Source organism: Megalops cyprinoides, chromosome 4, assembly GCF_013368585.1.
Source record: "Megalops cyprinoides isolate fMegCyp1 chromosome 4, fMegCyp1.pri, whole genome shotgun sequence".
NCBI classification, from domain to species: domain Eukaryota; kingdom Metazoa; phylum Chordata; class Actinopteri; order Elopiformes; family Megalopidae; genus Megalops; species Megalops cyprinoides.
This window is the reverse complement of record NC_050586.1, coordinates 35,250,960-35,277,461: the sequence shown is the minus strand read 5'-3', so window position 1 is coordinate 35,277,461 and position 26,502 is coordinate 35,250,960. Positions and strand designations below refer to the sequence as shown.

Genomic DNA, 26,502 nt, shown 5'->3' with positions numbered 1-26,502 from the left:
AGGTCACAGACTGACAGAAGGAGAAAGTTATCCCTATTTGTAAAAAAAAAAAAAAAAAAGCCACACACAGAAAGGTACCTTTTCCTACTTTTTCAGTATATTGCATAAAGCTCTGGACTACATACTACAACTCTAAAACATTCTCCGCTACAGAAAACTGACCATGACTCTTGACAACCATGCTTTCTGATCAAACTACAATACATATCATGAATGTGTTAGGAGAGAATGTAATCAGTAGCATTGTGCAATATACTTATGTATTAGTGAGGAGCAGCTCAAGATTATCCTACATTTGAATTTAACTGTGTTACACAGATAAAATGGCACAAACAGCAGTAAACAAGATGTATGTTTGTATTTATGTATGCATGTATGTAGAATTTACGTAATACTTTTTGGAACTGTATCTTTGTCAAATTGGGAGCTTAACTTGATATTTGCTCTCCTCCATGAGGATATGTGGCCGTTGGCATCCGCACTCGGCCCCAGGCTCTCTGGTTTTGTCGTTTGCGGTAAGAAAGATGGAACCGAGATGAAAACACCACGACACCTGCACCCGCATTGATGCGCCAGGCGTAGGGAGAGGCCGCCGCTCGGCCTGCACAGCTTATTCGACGTGGGCCGCAGCTCTTTACTGTCCTGCGGGGGGATCCCCTCATATCCTTCCTGGCTCCGTCTCCTTCTCCTCCAGGAGACTGATCAGCTGACTGAAGCTCTCTCTCACGGCCTCCATGTTGTCCACCGAGCTGCCCTCTAGAATCCACCGCTTACCTCGTGCCAGCGGCTCCAGCTCGAAATACTTCTTTATCTAGAGGAACAGAGAGGAGAAAAGAACACATGGAACTGATTCCCTATTTTTTGGCCCCCCCTCCCTCCCCATCTGTCCTGCAGTCCTCTATTTGAGACTACATAACACCTGATATGCGTGGAAGCTCCAAACGGCCCCTTTGATTGGTTGATTCATTTGGAGGATCTCATTTGCTCTGGACCTATGATGACGGAGCGCTTGCTTGGGAGGTGGAACGAGACTGAGTCAGGCAGCAAAGGCCCAAATTCTGGGCCGTCCTTGGGAAACCTCACGAAGGGCAGGGCAGGGGAAGGGACCTGCCAGTCCAGTTCATTTCCCACACTCACAGTAATCCACACATTTTTCAAAGCCATTGGACACAAAATCCTGAACTCAGTGGGCACCAGACAAATGACTGCAGGCGGCATGACGGCACACGTTTCCGTATACTTGAGTTCACAACATAAACATCCCAGTTTACAGCTATAAGCAAGATAAAAGGAGATGAGAGGAGCCAAATGCTCACAATATTGCTTCCCATCCCCAAAACATGATACGCGTCATTTTGATAATATTACCCAGTGCAACCGATATCCAGTTTGTTAGTCTTTATTTGGAGATAAGGCCCATTCAATGTTTTTTAATCTTCTACGAGGAACACAAACTGTGAATGAAACTACAAATTATCTACACTGTCAGAACAGCCTTGAAATTACAGGCTTTTTAAATTTATTAATTATACCCCTCCAACCGTTTGGAAGTCCAATGCACAGCTGCCACGAAAATATCTCTCAGATTAAAAAACACTTCATTTCTTGAGAGGCTCTCTGCCGCTTGATAGCTGTACCAACAGCAGCCATGGAAAAACACGCCACGAGCACATGCAAAATATTATGGCAGCATCCAAAACAGTCAAATCTCTTGTGAGCAGAAGAGTAAACAAGGAAATGCATGGATAAATCCCCCAAAAGGCATGCAGCAGATCTGTGGAATCCAACAATGGACAGGCGTTAATCTAACTGGCAGTAGTGTGGCGCAGTGAGGAGGAGCAGGGCTTGCAACCCAAAGGTTGCAGGTTTGATTCCCATTGGGACTGCTGCTGCTGCTGTTGTACCCTTAGCCAAACTGCCTCAGTAAACATCCAGCTGTATAAACGGAAAGCATGTCAAATCTGCAAGATACACAAGTCACTCTGGATAAAAGCATCTATTAAACAAAAGTCATCTGCACGGTAGCTTGTCCTCAGTTTTAAACAGGAACTTTATGACGTGTAAGGGCAGAGCTGAACATGAAAGGACTGAATTCCAGCCAAACTTACTTTGCATATGAGGCAACAGTTCACAGTTAAAAGCAGAATGCACTTTGATAGCGGTGTTAATATGTGGCCACATCATTTGGATACACCAGAAATAATTTCTTTATGTCAAGCAGAGTTGTGGCCTGTAGCGGAGCGAGGGGGGGGGGGGGGGGGGGGGGGGATGGGGGGGACAGAGGGTGTGGCTGCCCCGGGCCCACAGTTCTTCCAGTTACAAAGGGGCCCACCTTGGGCCTGCCCACCAATCTGCCTGACTGAACATGCAATTTTGTTGTTTAGTTGAATATTTTGAATAAAGTTTGTTCATTTGTGTTGACTGAGTGCGTAATGGTTTTAAGCAACCCCTAGTTAAGTTTGTCATCGCGATATTTATTTTGAATGAGCAGAGACACAATAAAGTCACAGAAAACTTTATTCACTGTCCAGTATCCTTGTGTAAGTGTACAAACAGAAAAATTACGCCCTCTGTTCGAGTCCCAAAGTAGGAACTAGGCGATCGCCGGCTGTCTTTTTTCCCATTCACCATCACTGCTGACAGAGCCGCGGTATTTAAAAATGGTGTCACGCAATGAGGTGTGCTGAAATAGAAATCTGCATCTCTCTCCGTTACGCCCTTCCGTCTCCGTAAGTTTCCCCTTGGACCTGCCTTGCATCTCCATACAGCCTATAACAGGCTGTATAAGGGCCCACTACAGGTCCTCGCCTCCTCTGCAATGAGCCATTGGCTCCGCCCCTGGTTGTGGCTCAGAAACAACGTAACTCAACAACTACAGCATTTTAACTGAAGTTGGGGACGGTATTAGAAAGGTTGTTCCCATCCAAGTCCTCCTCCTGATTTCTTCTGTTTATTCCAGACGAGTCACGTTCTTACTAATTGCAATTATTTCAATTCAACACAACACACCACAATTGTGCCAGAAATGTGTTCACTGTCTGGCGGCCCTTGGTGGGAAGAGATTTTGACACAGGTCACACTGTGGGTGTTAGCTAGCTAGCCTTCGTGTTCAATGAAGATTTAATAATAACAACTAGTCGGCTAAGGTTATGAGCCAAAGTAGATACCAAAAGGTAGAGTTCCTTGCGGGGGTGATTAAGAGAACAGGTCAAAGTTCATAGTCTCCCTGCTTAAGAGGCAAACGCTAAATGAGGCCTTGACAAGAAATTGAAATAATTACTCGGGTGTCGTTCCACTACGAAAGCAACAAGTGCAAGTACTTCAGACTTTTAGAAACACTTTTGGCTCCTGACTGGATCTCCTCAACACAATCTCTTGACCTGCTTTTGAGCTGACATCACATGAAAAAAACCCAAAGCAAAACTCCTGTCCCGAAAGTACTGGACTGCTTCTGAAAATGAACCACTCATTTACAAACAATGATTGTTCCCTGAAGAGCAGATAAGGAGGAATTGGTCTGTGTATACTGAATAAACAGATAGTTGCTGTTGAGTATATTATTGATAGCTAATTAATGAAGATGCACTATGAGGCAAAAAACTTTGCTTACAGCAGCACTCACAGCCACAGTATGTCTTATGAGTCAGAGTGGAATATGGTGGTCTGATAACATGGACTCTTTTAAAGTGTCTCATTGTTGGTTCTATTCATGCATTCACAAAATATTTACTTATATTTTAAAAAAAGGAAGTTCTGAGTATTTAGTATCTAGAATGGTATAAATTTGAACAATAAAAATTGTTGTCTCTTTTCCATGTAATTAATGCACTGTATGTCACCACATGTGATAGCATTAGAAACATTTTTACTAGTTGCCCATGTCCACTTGTCTAAACTTATAGAGCTTCCAATCCTGTGACCCAGAACAGGAGTCTGCGGGGCCAAATTTGGACGGGGCCCCGTAGTTTCAGAGCCAGTCAACTCCAGCCGTCTACCTTTAAGCCGTGAGGCGGTTTATTTATATCGGCTTTATTCAGCGAGTGGCTGGACGGAAGGGACCCTCCTGCCCTCTCCTCCCAAGGAGCCGCAACGTTGCAGGAGTCTAATGACAGATTAAGTCACATCGGCGGAGTTAGCCCGGAGGTCTGCAGAAAGCTGAGCGGACCCAAACAGTGCTAACAAATCCGTCTGGGTAACATGATCTGCGCCGTGATCGCCTGTCTGTCCCCGGCCCTCTTCTGGAGGCTCTGGGCCTGTGTGCTGGCAACCTGTCAAAACAGGGAAACCAAGACCTCCCCCGCCCCCCCTTAGGGTCACCCAGGCGTCCCGCCCCCTCTCACTGACTAGACGCCCCGCTCATCAGAACACACAAATCACTCTGCCCTCTGGCACGCTGACAGACTGCTCGAGTACATTTTTAGAGGTGATCCAAGACCTGTGAGAGGGAAAACAGGGACATCCTCTCTCATGGGCACTCGTAATCATTTTAAGTACGGCTGCATTATTTGATACTGTTATGCTTTACTTATATGTACATTGCCTCCCTTCCCCTGCACCTCTCTCCTCTCTACGGTGTAATTTTATACCGGTCATTACCTACAAACCCAGTCAAAGGTACAAGGTTCATTTTGCTTGGAATGATCTAATTTTCAGAGGCAGATATGACATATCTACCCTTGGCCCCCATTGGAACTGGTGGGGGCTTTTTTAATGCTTTCAAAACCACTGCCCAGGAAACATTTTAACTTATCTCCAGCTTTTCTATGTAGCATACTGTAGTAAGGGAAGCCACACACACAAGATCCAGGAGAGACCAGTTTCTCTGGGATTAACTCTTAAGCACAATTACATTTGCGTAAGGGCAGTGTGTGACAGTGGTGCTGGTAAGCCCTCCGGGACACTGCCAGATGGCTTCTCGGATGACCACTAGGTCACCCAGTCTAGCCTCTTCTAGGTCATTTGGACCCCATGCCTGGATTCCTTTAGCTGAGAAAGCTGATTATGTCTGTGAAAGGTGTGTCCGTGTCAAAAAGTTACTCTCTCACCCCTAACAGGTTAGCTTCTGCCTCAGGACAGCTGTCTGATAAAGATCTCCTCCAGCCCCACCGAAGCCTGAGAGCTGGTGGCCAGACAAGAAAGGAGGGAAAAAAAGAAGAAAGAAAAGAAAGGAGCACAAAAACGCAGCAGTTTTCGCGCTGCGGTGCCTCGGTCGGGCCGGGACTCTGCCCGGCGGGGCGAAAGCTTGAGTCCGTGCCCGTCTCATGCGCCTTCATCCCGGGGGGAGACGCGTCTTCGTCGTCTCGAGAAGGACCCCGCGCCACGCTGGGAGCCCGCGGGAAACAATGCCGCCCCCGGCTTGTGATGTAATAGCCATGACAGCGGGCTGAATGCACTGGGGCCTGTAATCCTTATGGGAAAATATTGTGTCTCGCGCGGATGAGGGGCAGACGGCCACCTGACCAGGCATGAGATGGCCACCTACGGTGTGGGCCACCATTGTTGCTTTCATGCCTGGAGCCTTTCTCAGACATCCACCTTTTTCTCCCCGGTTGGGAGGAGACGCTGGAAGGCCACTGCGTTTTCTTAAGAACCTACTATTAGGACATCATTTCAACATCATCGCCTCCAGATTCCCCCAAGCGCTTTTTTTCTTTTGCGCAGAGAAGATGGGAGAGATGAAGGGAAATGTGAATGGCCTGTTTTTTCAGTTTCAGATTTTGGTCACTGATGGATTTGAAACTTGACAAGAGAGGAGAAAGGCAGAGGTTAGCAATGCCAAAATGGATTTCCTTATATCAGAGCACCTGAACCCAGTCACAAGCTAGCTCCCACCGTCACCTGGGCCTGTAGGGACACTTGCCAAATACCATGGGCCCTGTTCTTAATTTAAGTTCCACAATGATCAAAGTAATCTGTTCAGAGAGGAACCATAGAAGATGCATCCAATCTGGTGTTAGGTTTTCACTGACATATGGACATCGCTCTACATGACTCAGAGGTGGACCATTTTGAAAATATTAAAAAAATAATAAAACAATCCAGCTGAACAAATGATCACAAAACACAACAATTAAGCACAACATTATGTGAGCCAAGCTTTAGAAACAATTCCTTATGTGCTGACTGAAAAAAGGAAAAAAAAAAATCAGAACAGAATTCCAAAATCTAGGTTCAGAGCTTCATAGAAGGGTTGCACTGACTTATTCTCTGTCATGTTTTAATTGCAGACTATGCAAATGAAACATCTATCAATTAGTTCAGGAATCCACCTTATTAGGTTGCACTAGTGTGAGGGTGATGAGACCACACAAAAGATCCCTTTTAAGGGCTGGGAGGTGTGTGTGTGTGGTGGGGGTGGGTTTTTGTGTGTGTGTGTGGTAGGGGTGTGTGTGTGTGTGTGTGTGTGTGGTAGGGGTGTGTGTGTGTGTGTGTGTGTGTGTGTGTGTGTGTGTGTGTGTTTGTGTGTGTGTATGTGTGGTAGGGGTGTGTGTGTGTGTGTGTGTGTGTGTGTGTGTGTGTGTGTGTGTGCGTATGTGTGTGTGTGTGTGTGGAGGTGGGTTTTTGTGTGTGTGTGTGTGTGTGTGGTAGGGGTGTGTGTGTGTGTGGGGGTGATTACCCACGGAACAGACACGACTCGCTCCCTTCAGACCTCTCCCAGCTGATGCAACAAAGCACTGATTTGCCGTCCGTCTCGCGCCGCCGCTAATCTAAAGCCAGCCTGTTAGAGGCATGGGGCAGGGAGCACACCGACTGCGTCCAGCTGCTCTTTGGCCTGCGAGATTACTATTACATCTGATGGTTTACAGAGCGAGGCTCGGGGTCAGGCGGGGTCAATAGGATGTATTTCAGACCTCACAAAGATAAATCTGATTCGGGAAGATTTGCCTCTCGCCTCTGTGAAATCTCATGAAATTAGTCTAGGCTAATCTACGACGATGGCAGGCCACGGTGTGCTCTTGATGCCATGGGTATATGCGTCAAAAACGGATCGGTTTCACAAACTGATTTATCCTGAGAAAGGTCTGCTTGAGAGGCACTGGGGACATGGCAGGCACCGAGAATAAAAAACGTGGGAAGTCTGACAATGTAGAATGGGTAAAACTAGCTGTCATAGGTCCCACAACTCAAAAAAAAAGCGTCCAGTTTGCCAAGATTGTACTCCTTGACCAATTAAACTGTTTCGTAAATTTCTGACATTGTTTCAGGCTTCACAAGGCGAACAGATTGTAAGGTATGAGTAAAATAAATGTATTCCATTTCAACTATGTTTAATATCAGCAATCTCTACAATGTCCTCTGTGATCAATATAATATCAATGCTTCTGTACGAAGTTGGAATGGAAATTTGTTTGCTTTAGGAGATTAAAGCCATATCAAGATACATACACAGCTGTGAACAAAACAATATCTGGCCCACAGAAATCTTCTAAACACGTACACTTTCCTCTTGGCTAGCATTAGGTTAGACTTCATAACAGGGTGTGGGTTATTAAATAAACCTATTAGGCGGAAAAAACCCAATATTTTCTGCCAACAGTTTTTCAAATTATCAAACAGAAGAGGTCCAGCCGTGCAGCCAAAATCCTCCCTCTTGCTCAACAGACTTGCAATTGTGGTTCTGCAGGAACTGGCCTGTGTCAAATTGTCCACTTTAAGTATTCTAATGTCTGATGGTTAAATCCGCAGGGTGACAAATAAAGATGAAAACATGTTTGGAGGGCAGCTGTAACAGAACAATAGACAATAGACTGACTGATGGCCACATAAGTCAGACGGAATACTTGTGTTTCAGCTCACTGTGGATTCAGACGAAAGCCATGTCACGCTGGTGAACTGAGAGTTATCACACTGTAACAGGCCTGTGCTTCAGATCAAGTGTATGTAACATTAAATTCATGTCATTTATAGCAATTCAGACAATGGTGTCACAGTCAAGAATCCAAAATGTACAGACACCACCTCTCAAGGTGTTTTTTTTTTTTTTTTTTAATAGTGTCCTATCTCGGTTACATGTTCTTGTTGTTTGTTGGCCGTTTTTTTCCTTCAAGGAATGTAATGCATGGCTCACACGAACAGAGACAAAAAAGTCAAGGAATTTCCTTGACTGAGAATGCTAATAAACGAATTGAGTTAAAGTGAATTGAATTGAGCCGAATTGAATCTGCGGGACCGTGTCTGCACAGGATCCTAACCCCCCCCCCCCCCCCCCCCGTGCTCCTTATGGTGCTCATAAGGAAGGACGTCCCGGTAAGCACATGCCAATTGGGTCAGCAAAAGAGCAAAAGTTCCTTGCTCAAATATCCCAGACGACCAATTACCCTGTCTGAGACTCCTGTGCTGAAAAGATATTAGTCACGTGCAAAAGGTCACGCCTCGCGCCGGAAAAGGAATTCTGCAATTCAGCGCTGGGAAATGTTATTAGCGTGAAAAGGATACATTAGATATTTGTGTACGTACGGAAAAGAGCATTAAGTTCTCAGAGCCGGCACGTGCGTGGGGCGGCAACATGGTTTGTGCTCTCGGGATTTGCCAGACATTACTCTCAGGATACCCCTAAATACATGTATGTTACATGTTAGCACTGTTTTTTTTTAGCTTGACGCTCCATCATTGAACATGTTCGCTGCCATTCCCTGCTAATGCCCTTGCTCTTGTTGCTCGTGTCACATGTACTCTTGCTGAGACGGTCTTGTATGTCACTTTGGACAGGACTGTTTGCTAAATAACTACACAATAATAAAAAAACCGCATTAGATATGAGCCATCGCTCACCATATAGGACCATTATAAACAACATACACATAACTTCCATCGTATACCATCAAAAATTAAAGATGTAATCTATTTCCTGAAATATACCACATAGAGCACAAAAGTATTTTTCAGTAAGCATTTAAACACCCAGTAAATAATCCATGTGATTGTATACTATGAGGATTTGAGCCACATGAGCTAGCTCCTGTAGGAATATGAGAGAAAGAGCTCTTTGTATGCAGAGAGAGCCGGAATTTTATTACATTATTTAGCAGACACAGTCATCCCGGGCAACATAAACTGCAGAGATTACATTTTCACATATTATCCATTTATACAGCTGGATGTGTGCAAAAACAATTCCGTTAAAGTACCCTGCTCATGGGGTACAGAGAGAATGCCCAACCGAGATTTTAAACTGTGATCTGGTCGCGGTTCCACTTCCACAAACGCTTCACTGCACCACTGCCAGGGCAGGGCGTTTGTTCCGAGTGCTTGCAGAAAGCCTGTTTGGATGTCCCTCCACGTGGCCCCTGGGCTCTCTGGGTATTGAGCTTCCATAGCAGGTGGCCTGGTTCAGAGAGAGCAGGTCTAGACGAGTCCTGAGGGGGACCCACCACGCTGCTAGGAAACCAAACAGCCCCAGCCAAGATCAATAACAGCAAAGCCGCGCTGGACCCCCGCCAGACTCCGGCCAAGCCTCAGAATGAGGCTTAAACCGATACTCTGCGCTGGGGTTTAGATTTACTGTCCCGTGTTTTCAGATGGGAGAGGATCTCCCCGGAGCGCGACTGGCGAGTTCAAAGTGACTCGGCGCGCACGCCCTCCCCAAAGGCAGGCGGCCGGCCCATGCCAGATCAGAGCCGCCAAAGACGGCTTCATAAATCCGGCCAGGGAACATTGCGCAAGTGCTCAGGACAGCGTAACAGCGCTTAGAGCCAGGCCGTGATAATGCACTTTCCATATATTCAGGGACCTCTGAAAGATTCACCCCCCGCCCCCCAGCCCCCCCACATCCACCAAATATTCCCAATTGGATGATGAGGAGGTTGACCTCTTTTTTTTCTTTCCAGCTGGAATGAGCAGCAACGCACAGGCTGTGGCTTTAGAGAATGTACAAACCAATCTGTCTGATGAGTGCAACTGTGTCTGCACAAACGGAGCGTGCCGGCGGAACACAAGCACAAAACGTGCAGGAACCTCCGGTCCTTAGAGGTAATGAATACCAAATCTGCACGTTTTAACAATCAAAATGTAGATGACCCTGGCTGTTCACATAACCATTCACCTGGGATAAGGCTGCCTGCCAAATATATACATACACAGCTGTATACGTACGCTGTTATAGGGGGCTGAAGTAAAAGACACTGCTGTTTGCAGCAAAGGTTTACAAGTGAGTTTTACAACGGGTTCACCAGTGGAAAGACAGCAATGGTGGGCTGAGGCATGTCCACCACCGCAGGGGGGCTGGTCCCCCGTTTGTTGGAAGGGTAACAGGCAGTAGGAGTCTACGATTTGCGTACAGTATGGGGAAGGAAGGGGAAAAACCATTACAGATTTACAGTAGCTCGATTCCCCAAGGGGCAGCCAGGTCCCCGACAACCCACACCAGGTCCGGGTGACCGCAGCAGGCCCGCACGCACGAGGAGTGCTTTTTTGGCCGAGGGGGAGCCGGGGAGCTCCAGCCCACACCGAGGCACTCCAGGCCCAGAGGTCTGATTGCAGGGGCCCCAGCCCTGTTGACAGGTGACCCGCTGGCAGACCTCAGTCGCTGCCCCGGCACACACAGCGAGCTCCACAATCAAAGAGCCCATCTGAAAGAGATTTAAAACCTGCACACCGGGTCTCCGCAGAGGCTCCCGGGCGCCCACTCCAAACTCAAGGTTCCTCCGTGTTTTTCTTGTTAGCCTCCTTCGAATGCGTTTTCCTTCTCGGTGATGTTTTTGCATTACGAAATCTGCAGAGGTTTTTTTTTCCCTTCCTCAGCAAATTGAACACAGGCAGAGCAACTGTTCAAGACAGCAGGTAATGAAGCAAGGAAACGCTCAATAAACACCCACCCAAATAACAAAATTATACATATGTCACAAGAGGATTCCGCTGAAAATCACAATGGCAACCGGCGAGGTTTTGCAAACAAAACAGTTCATGCCTCCTTTGCTCAAAATCTGCCAGATTTTATGTACTTAAGAGTGTGTTTATTTTCATGTGCTATTTAATCTCTCCAGTACAGAACCACCATTGACTGTTCTTAATTATTACCAGGAAATCACAGGAGTGGACGGCCATGCTATATCCAGGCCTCTGAAAGCATTTACAGCCACTCTGTCAAACTGTGATGTCTGCATTGCCCTACTGCCAAAATTAAAGCTGTCTGACACATCCGTCGTTTTTCATGTGATCATGCATGACCAAGGATAATTTACATGAATGTCATTGTCCACAGTCCAGTAAGGCATTCTTTCCATTTCAGTGTTCCATAAAGGCTGAATAATGTATTTGATGCATAACAATACACATGCAATTCCAGAACAAACTGGAATAATTCCAGGAAAGAGTAGAAATATTACAATCATCCAGGGTGCTCATAAAAATGAAGACATCAAAAATCGCCACAAACACCAACATGTTTCTTCTCTGCGGCTCGATTTCTTTATAAATTGTCTCAATTCTACATTCTACCAGACGCTGATTAGTGGATTAGCTGTTAAAATTAGTTTTTGGTTGTCATAAAAGGACCAAAATTTTTCATGTTTTCCACATGAAGGCAGTTTTCTAATTGTATGATGTCCACACAAGAGCATATTGTTTATATATTACCTCACTGTGTTACCATTAGGTGACCCACTTGCTCATGTATGTAGCATGGTTGTTCACATCTCATTGTTTCTACTACTCTCACTTGAGACAATTTCCCTTCTATTGATGGAATGTCGCTGCTCTTCATGTTACATCCACTGAGACTCACACTGTTTCACTATTTCATTGAAGAAAAAACACATTTCTGGGATTTGAACCCGTAGACTCAGCAGTGGAGCATGACTCAGCTGGAATGTGAATGCGGTCATGAAGACCTGACTCAGCAACAGTGCGAGGCTCAGCTGAAACATGACAGTCCTCATGTGGTCTTTTGTGGTCAGAGGAAGCCTGCCCTGCTTGACCACAGACAATGGGGGTGGCTGGCCCCCGACTGGAGGTTCCTTCTCAAACAGGGAAGCCTGCTGAATAGGTCTGGCCTGTAAATTGCGCCGCTGGACAGTGATCTTGGAGGGTCAAGGTTCGGACACACAGAGAGAGACACATAGGAGAGTCAGGTTTGATGCACACATGACTGGCCCACCGTCTCTCACCCACAGAGACCTTGACCCAAGCTGGGAGAGTGGGGGGCAAAGCAGGAGGTACCACAAAGAGCAGAAAGAAAAACAAAAGCTTCTAAGTGACTTCACATACTGTGCTTGAAGGTCCACCTCACATCTCCTAAGGGTAATTAGAATGGCTGGCTGGCTAGCTGGCTAGCTGGCTGGCTGTCCCAATACCTGCTTGGTTTTGGAGGGTAAGAGATCCAACAAATGTAAAAGATCAACAATGATAATCAGAATTAAACAAGGTGTATTCACTTATGTCCCGTGCAACAGCTGTCTGACCCTGGCTGGTTCAGCCAGACAACATTCATTTCACAACAGGTTTGTGAGAGCACCAAGGGTAACAAACTCCCCCCAAAAGGGCCAGAGAGAACCGAAAATTACCTCACCAGGATGGGAATGTGTGCCTGGAAATGTTAAGTACTTTACTGTCACATGTCCATGAACAAAAATGTAGACAGGTCTTTGGCGGGGGGGGGGGGGGGTGTTCCCCAATGATGTTGATTGATTAAAAAAATTAAATTTCATATATGTCACATATATTGTGCTTTTCGAATGATGCCCCAATTACTTCACTAATACACTGAGAATTATTCAGACTAGAATTATTAACGTACCTCACAAGCATTTATGACAACGCACACTTACAAATCCGGAGAGATCAGTAAGCGGTCACACAAGCGGTGGACCTTGGAATACTGTACAGGAACACAGAGGGGGGGGGTGGTCTGGGTAGTGTTATGCGAGTGGGTGTACGTTAGCGGTATGCCCCTGTCAACAACGCGTGCTTTACAGAGGGGCACTAAGTGCTTCTCCGCACGAGGGGCCGATGTGGTGAGACGCCTCTTAAAAAACACACCTCTCTCCATCAACTGCTTTTTATGTGAGGGTTCACACTTTGGGAGTGTCGCATTTCTAATGAGCAGCAGGAGCCGTACCACTGGACCATTATTGCCAGTCTGCAATTAAAATGCATGCTACTGTCTACAACTGCATGGTATTTTAAACAGGAAGCCCAGATTTCTCACATTTTTTCTCTCACTATGCTGTAGCTGGACAAGCAATCTTTTGGTTCTTTCACTCACATACAAGACTTTTGACCTGAGTTTAAATGAGACTAAATAGAGAATATATAAGGAATAATTTCTCTTTTTTTTTCAATAAATAATTCCTGGAACTAAGGGGTGCTCCACTGGCCACAAAAGCATAACCATATGAATTACAGTAAGCCTAATGACAGCAGGGGTGCTACTTAAAAGAGCCCAGAGGAACTACATTGTTCAGATGGTTGCAGGAGTCAATCCAGCACGGTTCCTGCATGCCTGTTTGAGACAGGCTTGAAGACGCAGCCCTGTCCCTCTTTCGGTAGCCACAGTCATCAGCTGGCTACCAAACAGCAAGTAAGAAATTTCCCATAAAACACAACATCAAAAGGGCAGCGGCACGGCAGCGGTGTGGGGAGCTGACGTTGGCGGCTGTACTGCGTACCAGCCCTGCGAGGAGCGCACGCTAATTTAAGAGGGTAACACCTAATAAAAGCACAGTAGCACTGGAGGCTCTGGATGTGTGAACATGCAAACAGGAGAGGATATTCCGTTGTGCTGTAGAGGAAAACGCAGCGCACATAAGCATCAAACTGCATTCGCTTTCTGCAGAGACTCTGTTTGGGCTGAGCCTCTTTGCAGAGCAGTCGCAGAGACGCCATCTGCGTAATATCAGACTCACTTTGCATTTGATTGGGTCTTTGGCACATGCCCATGCATTTTGCATGATAGGTCATTAATCACAATGAGGCCGAATTTACTCAGACACATACTTATTAATGCACAATGAAAGGGTGGGGAAGATCATTGTGAAACACATCATGTAAAGTAATTCACTGAAGCTTTTTGACTCGCTTCTATAAGGAGACTGCAACATCCACATCCACAAAATGAAAATAATTCACATTCACTGGCAACAATTTCGAAACGAGCTGTGGATATAAATGAACTGAGGCAGCAGAGTGAAGTGAACGTGCAGTTGAATGAATGAGGGAACACATATTTTAATTACACCCCAAAACGGCGAGTTCCCCGCCACTAACCCGCAAGCGCGAACCTGAGTCAATATTACCTGGCCCCGCGTGAACTCCAGCGCGAATGGCCCAGGGTGGCAGAGCAGCGTGGGCCAGGTGCACCCTGCTATCGTTGTCCCGCTGTCTGTTTGTTTGCGTAAGTGGCCTATCGAGCCGCTCTGCACTTGACTGCCGCGGAGGCAGGGTTCAATAGTGTCACCTTCTCCTCCTGTTTTCCACTGCGGCGGCAGCGACTTATAGGGGCCCGCCTCAGTCTAGACGGTTCAATACGCCACTGACTTTCAGTCACCCCGGCGTCAGGGGAAAAAAGAAAAGAAAAGCAGACATGAGGTAAATGCCGAGCTTCGCGCAGCACGTAGCTGGGCCGGGGCAGGGTGGCGGAGGTGCCGTTAGCTGAGCCGCGGCCTGTCATCAAGGTCGCGAGCGTGGGGTGGTGGTGGGGGGAACCCCTGCTCACACCTCCTGCTGTCCCACTGGGGTGCCTCATATGCGCATCATATATCCAAAAACAATGACCATGGCATACTCACGGAAGGGGGAGCACCCTCCACCAGGCAAGTGTTATTGCCTGCAAGCGCCATTTCATTTCTGGGCCACTTTGAAATCCTCCAGGTTCCTGTGGGGCCGTGTTAGCTGACTACTCGCTCCAGAGTCCACCTTTTAAGCGCAATTAGCTGGCTGACCAGAACAGCCTTATGTGACACAGTGATCTTACACGGCACTGTATATAAGGTGCTTGTGGGAAGGGATTTTCAGCGAGGTCTCCCAGGAAAAGCCTTGCGTTTCCAGGCCTTCGAAGAGGACAATGCCCCTGCAAAGCTCTTAATGTGACAGTGATCTCCACTGCTGTCCTGATGTGACAAAGAAAGTATTGAAACAGTAATGACAAAGCTGAAATAAAATACAGAAAAATGACTTTAAACAGCCTTTTAATAAATTCATCTTAAATATACAGCTATATTTGTTTAGGGAGGTAACCCTCATCTCTCTGGAGAGAGCAAGCTCTTCTGGAATGTTTCAAATTAACTTGGATGATGATGATGTCACCAAACTCTCACAAAATGAGGGCTTAATGCAGTCGACTTCACTTTATTTTCATTAGGTATATCTGTCTGAACGATTTGGAGCGCACTTTGTTAATGGACCAGACTGCAGTCTTATTTTCAAAGCACTGCATTGCCAAGGTACCATTTAGGAGGATGTCATCAATACACAGAGACATTTGTCTGGCTTCATGTCGCAACATCACCCTGGGAAATATTGTTATATGGTAAACCCATTGCAGTAAACCGATCGCTGAATGACATAAGATGTACTGTGTTGTAACAGGAAAGTATCTGACTGTCCAATTAAGGCTAGATTCTTGGAATGCCCTAGGAGACAATATTACCGCAAATCCGCGCACACAATGCACAGCACGCGAAGGATGCGATGATGTCATTGCTCTTCTGGTGCAATAATGCCTTGTGTTTCCAGCCTTTAAAAAAGGACAATGCCGCCGCCAAGCTCTTAAGTGACTCTTAAGTGACTTCCACTGCTGTCCTGATGTGACACCAGCAAGCTCAGGGTCGCTGCAGAGTCACGTCAGAACAGTTTACTTATCCGTGTACATTCGATCGAAAAACTTCCCAGATATAGCCTGGCGAGTTTTCCTTATTCATGCACCTCCACCAGCTGTAAATGTGCAAATCTGTTAATAGTTACACGCACATTCAACAAAAAAAAAATAAATACCTACAAATTAGACTCGCAGGGGCCGTTTTTTCTAAGTGTGCAACTTCAGTCCAACTCATTTTCCCTCAAGGCTGTTCTTAAAATATTTTTAAAAACTTACTGATTGCCACAGAAGTAAAATTAACTTTGAAGATACAGTTAGATGTGACTCTTAAATAATAGTTGTTCAAATAATTGTGTATAATTTTTCAGCGAACAACACCATGTGCCCTTTAAGGGATCATAAAAATACTGTCCCGGGTAGTGATTTAGAGCCCTGCCGGGATGGGGGTTAACCGCACTCTGATGAGTGGCGTGGTGTTAGGCAACAGCAGTAATCTCCCACTCCGAAAACTTCTGCCAATCCTCTCACCTCCACTCTCTGTGTTTACATCCCTTAGCATTTCCCTAGTGTTTGGAATTCTGGCCCGTTGCTGCAAGGGGCTCTGGTTTCTCTTAAATTAGTGTTTGCGGCAAAACCGGTGACCCACCTCGGTTTTGGCCCTGGGAGTCTTTATATCTCGCATGTTTCCTTGGTTTTTGTTTCACTGGAAGGTTCAAGCAATAATTTATTACGCTGGTTTGGAAAAGCATTTCAATCTGCCATTCCTCAAAAGAATGCTTCTGACGTTGAAAAAAAAAAATCGCTGTGTGGGTTCCCAAAAGGGGAGAGAATTTAAGGAAAACAACAGGCTATCTATTACCACATCACACCTTGTGGTATGATGTCCAACCCAAGGACAAACTGACTGGCTTCCATTCAAATGTCATTGTCTAAAAGGTTCTACAGCTTTGCATCCACAAAACACAATCGGCAGGCTTTTGCCTCACCCAGTGAAGCACAATACAGCAGCACACTGCTATACCAAACACCTCACATTTACAAGGACTTCAACCAATGCTCAGGATCAACAGTACTGATAAGTCAGCCACGTTTTTGGAGGGGAGAGTGACAGCATCTGCCCCATTCTCTTCTTCTGAGCCTGACTGGCTTGGAGAACCCATCTGGTCCAGGAAAGAGGGACAGCACCAGGATAGAGAAAGACATCTCAAATGGAGCCTTTTTGATTGAAATCAAGCTTTAAAATCAACACGTGGCTTAACTTATCATCACTAAAATAATAATAAGACTCCATCTGTAAGGCTATGGGTAACCATGGCACAGGGGGAGGAGTACATTCTTCTTTTCCACAATCTTCATTTCCGAATTATTAATAACAAGTTACCTCATGCTCGGCATGCAGACTGATAATCCATTCAAGACTTCATGATGCAAGACTTAATATCTCATTACACGGGTATGAACCAAACAAAACCCTTACGGCACTCGGAAACAGTCAGAGGATCAGGGCTCTAAAAGACTGCGAAACATGTTTGGAAAACAGTGCCACTTTGACCTCCATCCATTGCAACTAATACCGGGATGTTTCATATGCTGGCATATGTTCATAGGAAAGGAAAGATCCAGCGCATATTTAATAGTTCCTTTACCAGCTTTATAACCAAACTTTATAGTTCTGGTGTTCCAACAGACGGCAATCGCTACAGGCCAAAGTTTTACAGTTCCATCAGTATAAATGCTGGAACAGCAGAACGCTCCAAAAGTTTGATTTCACTCACTCTGAAATGGTGAAGATCCCCACCTAATTGTTGTCATTGGTCTGACTCACCGGCCATTGTTAATAAGACGTGCAAAACATCTGCTGAAACGTTTAACGCTTTTGAACGAGCGCTGTGTGTAAATTAATAATTTAGCATTGCCACCTGATATTCTCCGAGGCGCCCACAAGTTATAAAGCTGACACTACATACATCGATCAACAATTAATAAATCAGCGAGACATTCCCCTGCCAGATTAATAAATAAATAAAAAGATATTGGGTATCGGTTTTGCAATATTAAATGTCAGGGAGTTTCACTGACCTGATGTGAAATGTTTGTCATGAGGGTGTCTCTAAGCCTCAGCTAAGACTTTAAACGTCTTTGTTTCGTGAGGGGAAACTGCCAGTCACTGAATCTTCTGCCCACGTAGCAGCAGAAATGTGGCCTATGGCTGTGGCAAAGTAACTTAGCTCTCATACACTGGGTGGGTGTCATGCAAATAAAGGTCCTGTAACAGAAACTAGACAGCACCTTGGCTAAACTCCATGTCTCCAGTATAATATTGCAAACAGCAGAGACTTTAAGATACTGAATGGTACATCATTCACCATGGTCTGGTATGCTGGTTGACTCTTTCCAACTACTTTGTTCCTTTCCTTTTAAAAAAAAAAAAAAAAGAAACGTATAAAAATGCCTTGTAATTTTCCTTGTTTTTTTCTTTTCGCTATAAGTCATACCTCATTTGCCCTCAAATCACCTGCTTCTTGTAAATTTTAAATCACTATAAATTATGTTTTTTTTTTTTGCATTAATAATCTTTTTCCAAGCTGTTGAGTCTTATCTTTTTTTAACCTGAACTTATGAACCTCTGGCTCATTGCGGGCTACAGTGCAGTGCTCTGAGCTATACATGTTGATATTTAACAAAACAACTGTGAGACTGGTGAATTTAAGCATATCAGCAAACGACAAATTTGTGTGAAAATGCATTTTCATGAATATTGTGAATTTTAATAAATTTGTATTTATTATAAACGTCAGTTTAAAACGTTAGAGCACGTGATTCACAAATCATCCTCTAGCCAAACCTAAAATATACTAACACGCACCTCAATCATGCTTTATATGTATATAATTGACGTGTGTGTGTGTGTGTGTGTGTGTGTGTGTGTGTGACAGAGATATACAGATATATATGAGAGAGAGAGAGAGAGAGAGAGAGAGAGAGAGAGAGAGAGAGAGATATCCCACTGGTGCCATCCACTGTTTTCCTGTGGTACACAAAATGAGGTGACGCACTGTTAAAATTTCCCACTGGGGTTGCACAGAGGAAATAATGACTGCCATACTGTAATGTAGTAGGTACGTGACCGTGCTTCACTTCAGACAGGGCTGAGGACAGCTTGCCCGTCGCCTGCCACCACGTTCATGCCCACACTTGCCACCGGGCCCGTGACGCTGTCAGCCTCTAACAGTAGGGCACTCACGGAGGAGAGGCTTTGGAGGGAGACGAGTGTGTGGCTTTTAATCCACACGTCGGCCAGACTGGCCCCACTCGACCCCCTTTAACACCGCCTCACAAAGGCTTGTTTACGCTCATTGGTGAGGAGAAAACGATATGCTGGAAACCGGGACTACGTTCATCAGGAGGGAGGTTGGGGGGGGAGGCGGGGTTAAAAAGACTGATTGGCCTGTATTCATTCAGAAAGTCTTTTCCTCTCCTGAAGATGATAATTGCAACTTTAAAAGGGACATTGTGGCTGGGGTGTGTGTGTGGGGGGGGGGGGGGGGGGTTGGGGGGGGGAGAGAACTGGAAGCCCGGATGCATGTCTCCTGAAATGTTCCCTGCTGGGTGCATATGAATGTCCTCGGATCTGGGAAAAAAAGGACCCAAACAGGATTTAAACCCCCTCATGCAAATAATTCCAACTCCAGGATTGTTTCAAAGGTTTTCACCGCGCCGCCATTCAGCCTTTCACTCCCGGAATTTACTTTCATTGTCACTTTCCTCCTTTGTTCTTTTTTTTTTTCTTATCGTTTCCTGCACTTTCTGCCCAAAGTGGATTTAGATGACATGTTTACCCCTGTGTGCCCTGTGGAGGCTGTCACTTCCTCCTCTTCAGTCTGGGGCTCCCGTCTCAGAAATGGTCAATAGTTTAGCTTGTTATTTTACACACAGCTAAGCAGGACCTGAAATACATTTCGAGACTTCCTGGAAGGAGGTCATTAAGCATGTGAAGGGAAGTATCTGGTTGGATGTGCTGAGCGTGTACATCAATGACTATTATGTCACAGAACCACCTTTAATGCTCGTTAACATTTACTTTGGGAGTACACCAATGCTTCATTGTCTCTGTTAGGTCAGCTCCAGTTGGTGAATTAAAGAAACCAGTGACTAAAGTTTTTTCGTCCCCTCAGAGTATATACTGAGTGCAGTTCTTGGGGGCATTTGAGGCTTGTTCCTTTGTTTTGACTATGTGTTGCAGGTGCGTGCCCACCACATACAGACAAAACCAGTTGTGGAGGAGGATCGGTTACGCTGCTATTTGGACTCGGCTCTGCTCTTTGCTCTCCAACCACATTTCTGTCATTAGTGGCCATTTGCCCATAATAAATGAAACCGCACAGGCAGAATTCTCAGGGGCTAATTATGAATGCTTTTTACACTGAGTGCCAGGGCTGCCCTCCCTAATTTGGTTAGTTATTAGATGTTACTATGTATGTTAGAAAAGGTCTCACAACAACTAGTATTTGCTAATTGTCGCGTGCGACACATAACTGCCGGGTTAAATTAGTGAGACCTTTTGCATGCCAAATCCCAAATCTGTCTAATTTTACAAGTATAATTACACTGAATAAGAGTTTTAATAGTTATAATTTGGTGGAGGAACATGCACCTCAAGCAATAAATTCCTTGATATTTAGATAATGATCATGGTGAAAGGAGAGCACTTTTTGAGATAAATAAGATCAAGATAAATGGAAATATAAGATAAACAAAAATGCAGTGTCTTTAGGGAGAAACAAATTATTTGACTATCAATTACCACAGAAAAACTCCCCTGGAACACTCTGATGGTTCTGAACGGCCAGATTATGTTTTAAATTCATTACACAATAAAGCGTAATCAGAGATATGCCCACGGGTCGTAATGACACCAACGAGCTGTAATTGGGCCAGCTCTCAAGGACTCATTGTGCTTCTCGATCTCCAAGCATGACAAAACACTTCAAGCCCCCCCAATCACTTCCCGCATCTCGGCGGAGCAATAATCTCCAGCAATTTTACAGCTGACACTCATAAAGAGCAAACAATACGCATGGCCGCGAGTGGAGGAAACGCTCGCTCTGAGAAACCTGACACTTATGAGAAGGAAAGCGCTACCCACGCAACCGCCCCCCCGTAGGAAAGGAGGCTGCCCCGAGGAGGGAGAGGGGTCCATTGATGCCGACACCTCTCAGCGACTGAGTGATGGGGAGGGGGGGTGCGAGCAAATTAGATCGCCTGGCAACGCGTCAAAAATGAACACAAATCGCTAAATCGAAATCGAATTAAGAAAGGATGATAAAAGAGGGGTTTTCCTCCCCCTTCTCTCTCTCTCTCCCCGTCTCTCCCTCTCTTCCGTGTGGCGACGGGCCCAAAACCAGTCTTGGCACGGGCCCTCGTCCCCTGGTCCGGAGCCCGTTTCCGGCGGCTCTCTCCCTCTCCCAGTCTGGGCTCCCGCGGTGTGGCGACGTGTTCAGACTGTTCTAATTGAAGCAGAGGATTAGATGCGTTCGGATGCTCAGTTTTAACAATCACGATGGGGGCGGGGGGGGGGAAGGTGGGGAGCGGGTATGTCATGTAGTATCTCCTATCAGTTCAATCCACTTTGTTACTGAGGCCCACCTGTGAGATGCCCCTATCACAAGATCGCTGCCTGGTGTGTGTGACAGGCAAACACAATAAAGGCCATCAAGACTCATATCGCTTCCCAGAGGCCCAAATTACATGCAATTATTAACACATCAATATTTCCGCTCTTCACCCCAGCATCAGGATGTATAGCATTACAAAAGCAATTGTACAAAGAGTGCTGCACTTGAGATATAATGTAAAAACCTATGACTGGCAGGTATTCAGTATTAACGTGATACTTGTGACTAGATTTTTCTTTGTAAACACACATGTCACGGAATAAAATGGATAGTTAATGTAATCGCAGATGGACTTATTCTAGAACTATACTGAAGTGAAATGACTGGTCTGTCAATTTGCGAGAAGATTATCCAGCTACCAGTTGGTGGGGTTCACCTCAAAGGAACCAACACCACAATGTATTGGCAAAAGCTCCCCCTAGCTCTACTGTGATCGTCAGGTAAGGGAGATCGCTACCCACCTTATGTAAAGATGAAATGTTTGCTGACAAAGAATGGCCAAACCCAGTTTCCTCAAAGGACGCTGAAGAGCTCCTCACTAAGATGAGCTTAATGTAGCCACTCTATGGGGGCAAACCACTGCTGGTACAAGCACAGAATGATCACACATGACTAGCCACCAATTACCTTTAGCACATCCCATTAGCCTCATAACGACTTTAAGGCTTGTGTGCAAATCTTGTGTATGTCCTTTCCTGACCAAGAATATGAGTTTAGCTGGAAACCAGGGGAAGTCTAACATGAGAGCTTTACGCTGCCTGGGCTATGCATTGTGTAAAACCCAGTGGTGGTTTTTCTTGGCTCTGTAAAATTGGGAATGGCAACTGTACAACTAACAAGCTGAAAATGAACGAGTAGGGAGTGATTATTCCACTTCAGCTGTGGCATGACACCAAAATAATCCTGCCAATCAAGGGAGACTGATCGACTTTTTTTCTTGGTTTTGAGTGATCTTTAAACAACGGACAACTGGTTCCACGTCATGTATCTTCACGTACATATTATTTTACAATCACAAATATGTATAATATTTTCACTCCCTCATATTAGCTGCAAAGACACTCATCTTGTTCCCAGCTTTCAAAGCCCATGCATACCTATCCATACACGCATGGATACAAAATGCTGTTCGTGACACAAGTACCATGCTGTGAAATAACCAACCACATTACACAGCCAGACTCCCCAGACTAATAACAGTAACTCCTCCATGTTCCATTCCTGCTCAGATCCCCCGGTTGGCCTCGGAGCCCACCCATCTCGCGTGTACCCGTCCCGGCTGTGACATAACGCAGCGGCATGCTCCTAGCAGACACATCGCATCACGTTGGACACTGATCACAAGTCACACGAACTTGAAAGAGAGGAACGGGGGAATTAAACCCACTGCGGGGGGAAGGCGCGTGGTGTGGAAACAATTACTTGTTCTGCCCACACTTTCATTTATGGGGAAATTGACAGCGATTATTAAACCCCCGGGGTCCGGGCCGATTCCCCTTTATGGGGGAGAGGGAGAGAGATTGACTGAACATCCATCACATCCGCGGCAGGAGTTATGCGGAGTGTAACGAAACACAGGCTACTCACCACAGAGCAGCACCAGGGTGGCTGGCAGAAAGAGACCAACCCTTGTGGGGCTTTGAAAGCGAATGACAGACTGTGCTCCACAAGCGGAGCGCTGCAGATGGAGCTGGGCCACTGGTATCCTAACAGCAGTGATTACTGAACACTGCTGTAATGTGCCTGAAATAGAGGTGCAGCAGTGGTCTTATGAGGGGAAACCCAACAACTTCCATCATGTACTTCCAAAAGGCTCTTAAGATTGTCCAATATGGAACAAAAAAATAAATAAATAGAAGTGAGCAGTAAAAGCAATGGTTTTAAACACAGCATTTATGAATCGGCCTTGAGAAGGTCAAAGAACTTATGGCATGCTTCTTACCTCCAACACTTCCTGGGGTTAAAATAATTAGTGTTTTTTTTCCAGGAATCTATGAATTACCTTCAAGCTCCAGACAGACATGCCTGTTAAACAATAACTGTTAAATGCACTACTGAGAGTGGCCCTGACTGTGTATTAAGGTGGATGGTTCAGCAACCACATGTCACCGAAGTCCAAAGGGAGACCTGACACAGACAACCACACATGTCAAAACTGGGCGGTACGCATGTCAGCATGAGGAATATGGAATATGATCAAGTACTTAAAATCAAGACAAGAGTATCATGCAGAATGGAGGTAGGGCACCAGGCCTGGCAGCAGTACTGAAGTGGACCAGATGGGTTTGCATGCAGCAGATTGGATAGACAGTAGAGACAGCACAGAGGGCCACTTCTGCTGAAGTAAACATCAGCCTAGAGCCCAAAGGCAAAACTGGAACTGTTCTCTTGTCAGTAACTACAAATATGAGAATTTACACCTGGCCCAAAAGATTTAGGGTTACAAGAACGGCTCTACTCAAATTATTCCAAATCAGCACCTCTGCATCCCCCCCCTCCTCCCACGTTGGCTCTGATTTACGGTACCTTCTTATAAATCTGAATTAATATTTGTTGTTGGGGCTTGAGAGTGTGTGTGCATGTATACAATAGAAGTGTCAGACTGCTTCAGGTCTTGTCAAAGCTGGCCTAGCATACCTTCTTCATCAGACCCACTGGGGTGTTTGTGTTAAAACCTCTATTCAGGTGTGGGCCTCCGGGCCTTCCTGATACAGCGGAGAGCTTGTTTCATTGGCCTGAGTGAGCAGGCATTTGCCAAAAGGCGGCTTTATAGCTGCACGGTGAGGTCATTGCGGGCTCGCTGCAGTAGGGACGGCGGGGGTACGCGGAAGGAAGTGGTCCTTGGCTCGAGCAGCGCTAACCTGTGACCACCGGGGTAACCTCTGTCCTCGAGCGCACCACGGGAGCCTGCCAAGAGCTGTGTAACACAGTCTGGGGGAACGGAGGTTCGTTCGAGCCGATGGAATGCAGCAGAACCTGAGCATTTTTTTTTTTTGGTATGCCTGCCATTGTTTGGCAGCACACAATGAGCATTGTCTTTTCGCCTCAGACCCATCTTTCCCAAAACATGCACCGACAGAGGACTCGGTCAAATTCGTCTGGCCTGACTGTATGACTGGCATGTCTTTTTTTTGTTTCCCCACACCACACCACACCAGGTATCCCATGAATCAAGCACTTCTGGATGAGTGAAAATGCATTTGAGCCGCCAAGGAATGCAAGCTCACATTTTAGTGTATTCATTTACAAACAATGTGCCTTTCACCGGTGTATTAGCATTCGGTGTTTTGATGGGTGCTGTTAAGAGCACACTTCACGGGGGGCGAGCTGCAGGTGTCACATTGCACCCTGTGCCATATTCATGAGCTGTTAATTATTCAGCATGGAAACCAACACACTTGAATAAGACAGTCTTCTTGAGGATACAGTTAGGTCCCCTCCTGTTTTCTGCTCAAGTCAAAACTGCTGAATTTCCCGTTCCATTCTTGCAGCTTGCTCTCGATTGCCTTTCTGATAGACTGGCTGGTTTGACAATTTCCAAACCATCCGTCATGCATCACTGATTTTTGTCCCACCCCCCCCCCCCCCACTCCTTTAACAAGTATGCACCCTCACTTGACTGTTACATATAACAGATACATATAACATACTGTTACATATCCACATTCATATACAGATACATACATTTGACTGTTACATGTAGCATACTGTTACCTTTACATTAGGCACAGTTACATGTACTCCTAGTCACACCAGGCATATTGCACAGAGATTAAAGCATAGCAAGAAGGTAGCACAAGGTAGTTGGAATGTGATGCTTATGAAACAAGTCAGGGCAGGGGGCCTGTAAGCGGCATCACAAAATCTGATTCCCTAATCTCCGCTTTGCTGGTTCGATTGTTTTTCAAAAGCTTGTAGAAAATGTGGCATTTTTAATACCTTTGATCTGTTTTGCAATATGACCCTCCACACAACGCAGCAAAATTATAACACTTTAATGGAGATCTCACAGATATCCTTTTCTCCTCTCCAACACACAAACACACGCCCACGCTCATACACGGACACACAAACCTACATCCACACACGGATACAGGCAAACACATGCACACACTCACACACACACAGTCTGCTCACAGACTTTAAAACATAATCTTCCTCATGAACTCGTCCCACGCTTGATTATAGGAAACATTTTAAACATGCTCCTACAAACTGCACATCAACACAAACATCACACAACATTAGTTCGCAGGTATCTGGCCTTTGTCTTGCAAATGAAATAAATACCACAAATAGATAAAGCCTGCCTTTGGGGATATTTTGGGGATATATTTATAGCACGGCAGTTACTTTGAACACTCGCAACCCCTTCTGCAAAGCAGGCATCTGAATCTAAGCCTGTTGAGTCAAGATGGGTTTTAACTTCATTCAGAAGCTCTCGAATTGATGCATTAAATGCAGTAGGGCTTTGGCATGCACATGATATCGTTATACTGTTGCTCTACTGTCTCTGCGTCTTGTTGTCGAAACGTAATTCTTTCAGGCCGACTTCATTTGGCTGTCCCTGTTTGCTATTACACCAGTCATGGTGGAGACTTCCAGCTGCTTACCTAAACCATCAGTCATCTACATAGACCTCTCGGAAGGTGTCAAAGTGCATTACAATGTTAAAAAACGACACAGAGGTACAAAGCAACAGGTTTTTGTGCTACATACAAATAGAAAGAGCACAGCACAGAACTGATATCTGCTGTAGCAGCCAGCAGGTATGCCATTTGCTTCTGCACACTATATACAGATGGGTGACAAATTGAAGGAAAACCCTGAATAAATGAGTGGAGAAACATAACGAATGCAGATGCTTCCACACAGGTGTACTGCATGGTACAATTAAGCAATTACCATCCAGTCATGCTCTGTGGCATGTATAAAAATGCTGAGCAGGCCCAGTTGACCTTGATTTTGGATCAAAATGGCAAGAGGAAAAGATCTAAGTGACTTTGAAAGAGGGTTCATTGCTGGGCCACGGATGGCAGGAGCTTCAGTCACAAAGACTGCTCAACTGGCTAGTGT

The 26,502-nt window shown here is 45.5% G+C and overlaps 1 protein-coding gene across 2 annotated transcripts in view; it reads right to left on the bottom strand.

Annotated features, from left to right (window-relative positions):
• Positions 1-376: 376 nt before the first annotated feature.
• arl15a (ADP-ribosylation factor-like 15a) overlaps positions 377-26,502 on the bottom strand; it is a 109,047-nt gene continuing 82,921 nt past the window's right edge. For both annotated transcript variants that reach the window (XM_036527047.1, XM_036527045.1), the window contains exon 5: positions 377-811. In XM_036527047.1, the coding sequence (XP_036382940.1) occupies positions 659-811 (153 nt within the window). In that variant the 3' untranslated portion in view covers positions 377-658. The remainder of the gene's footprint in view (positions 812-26,502) is intronic.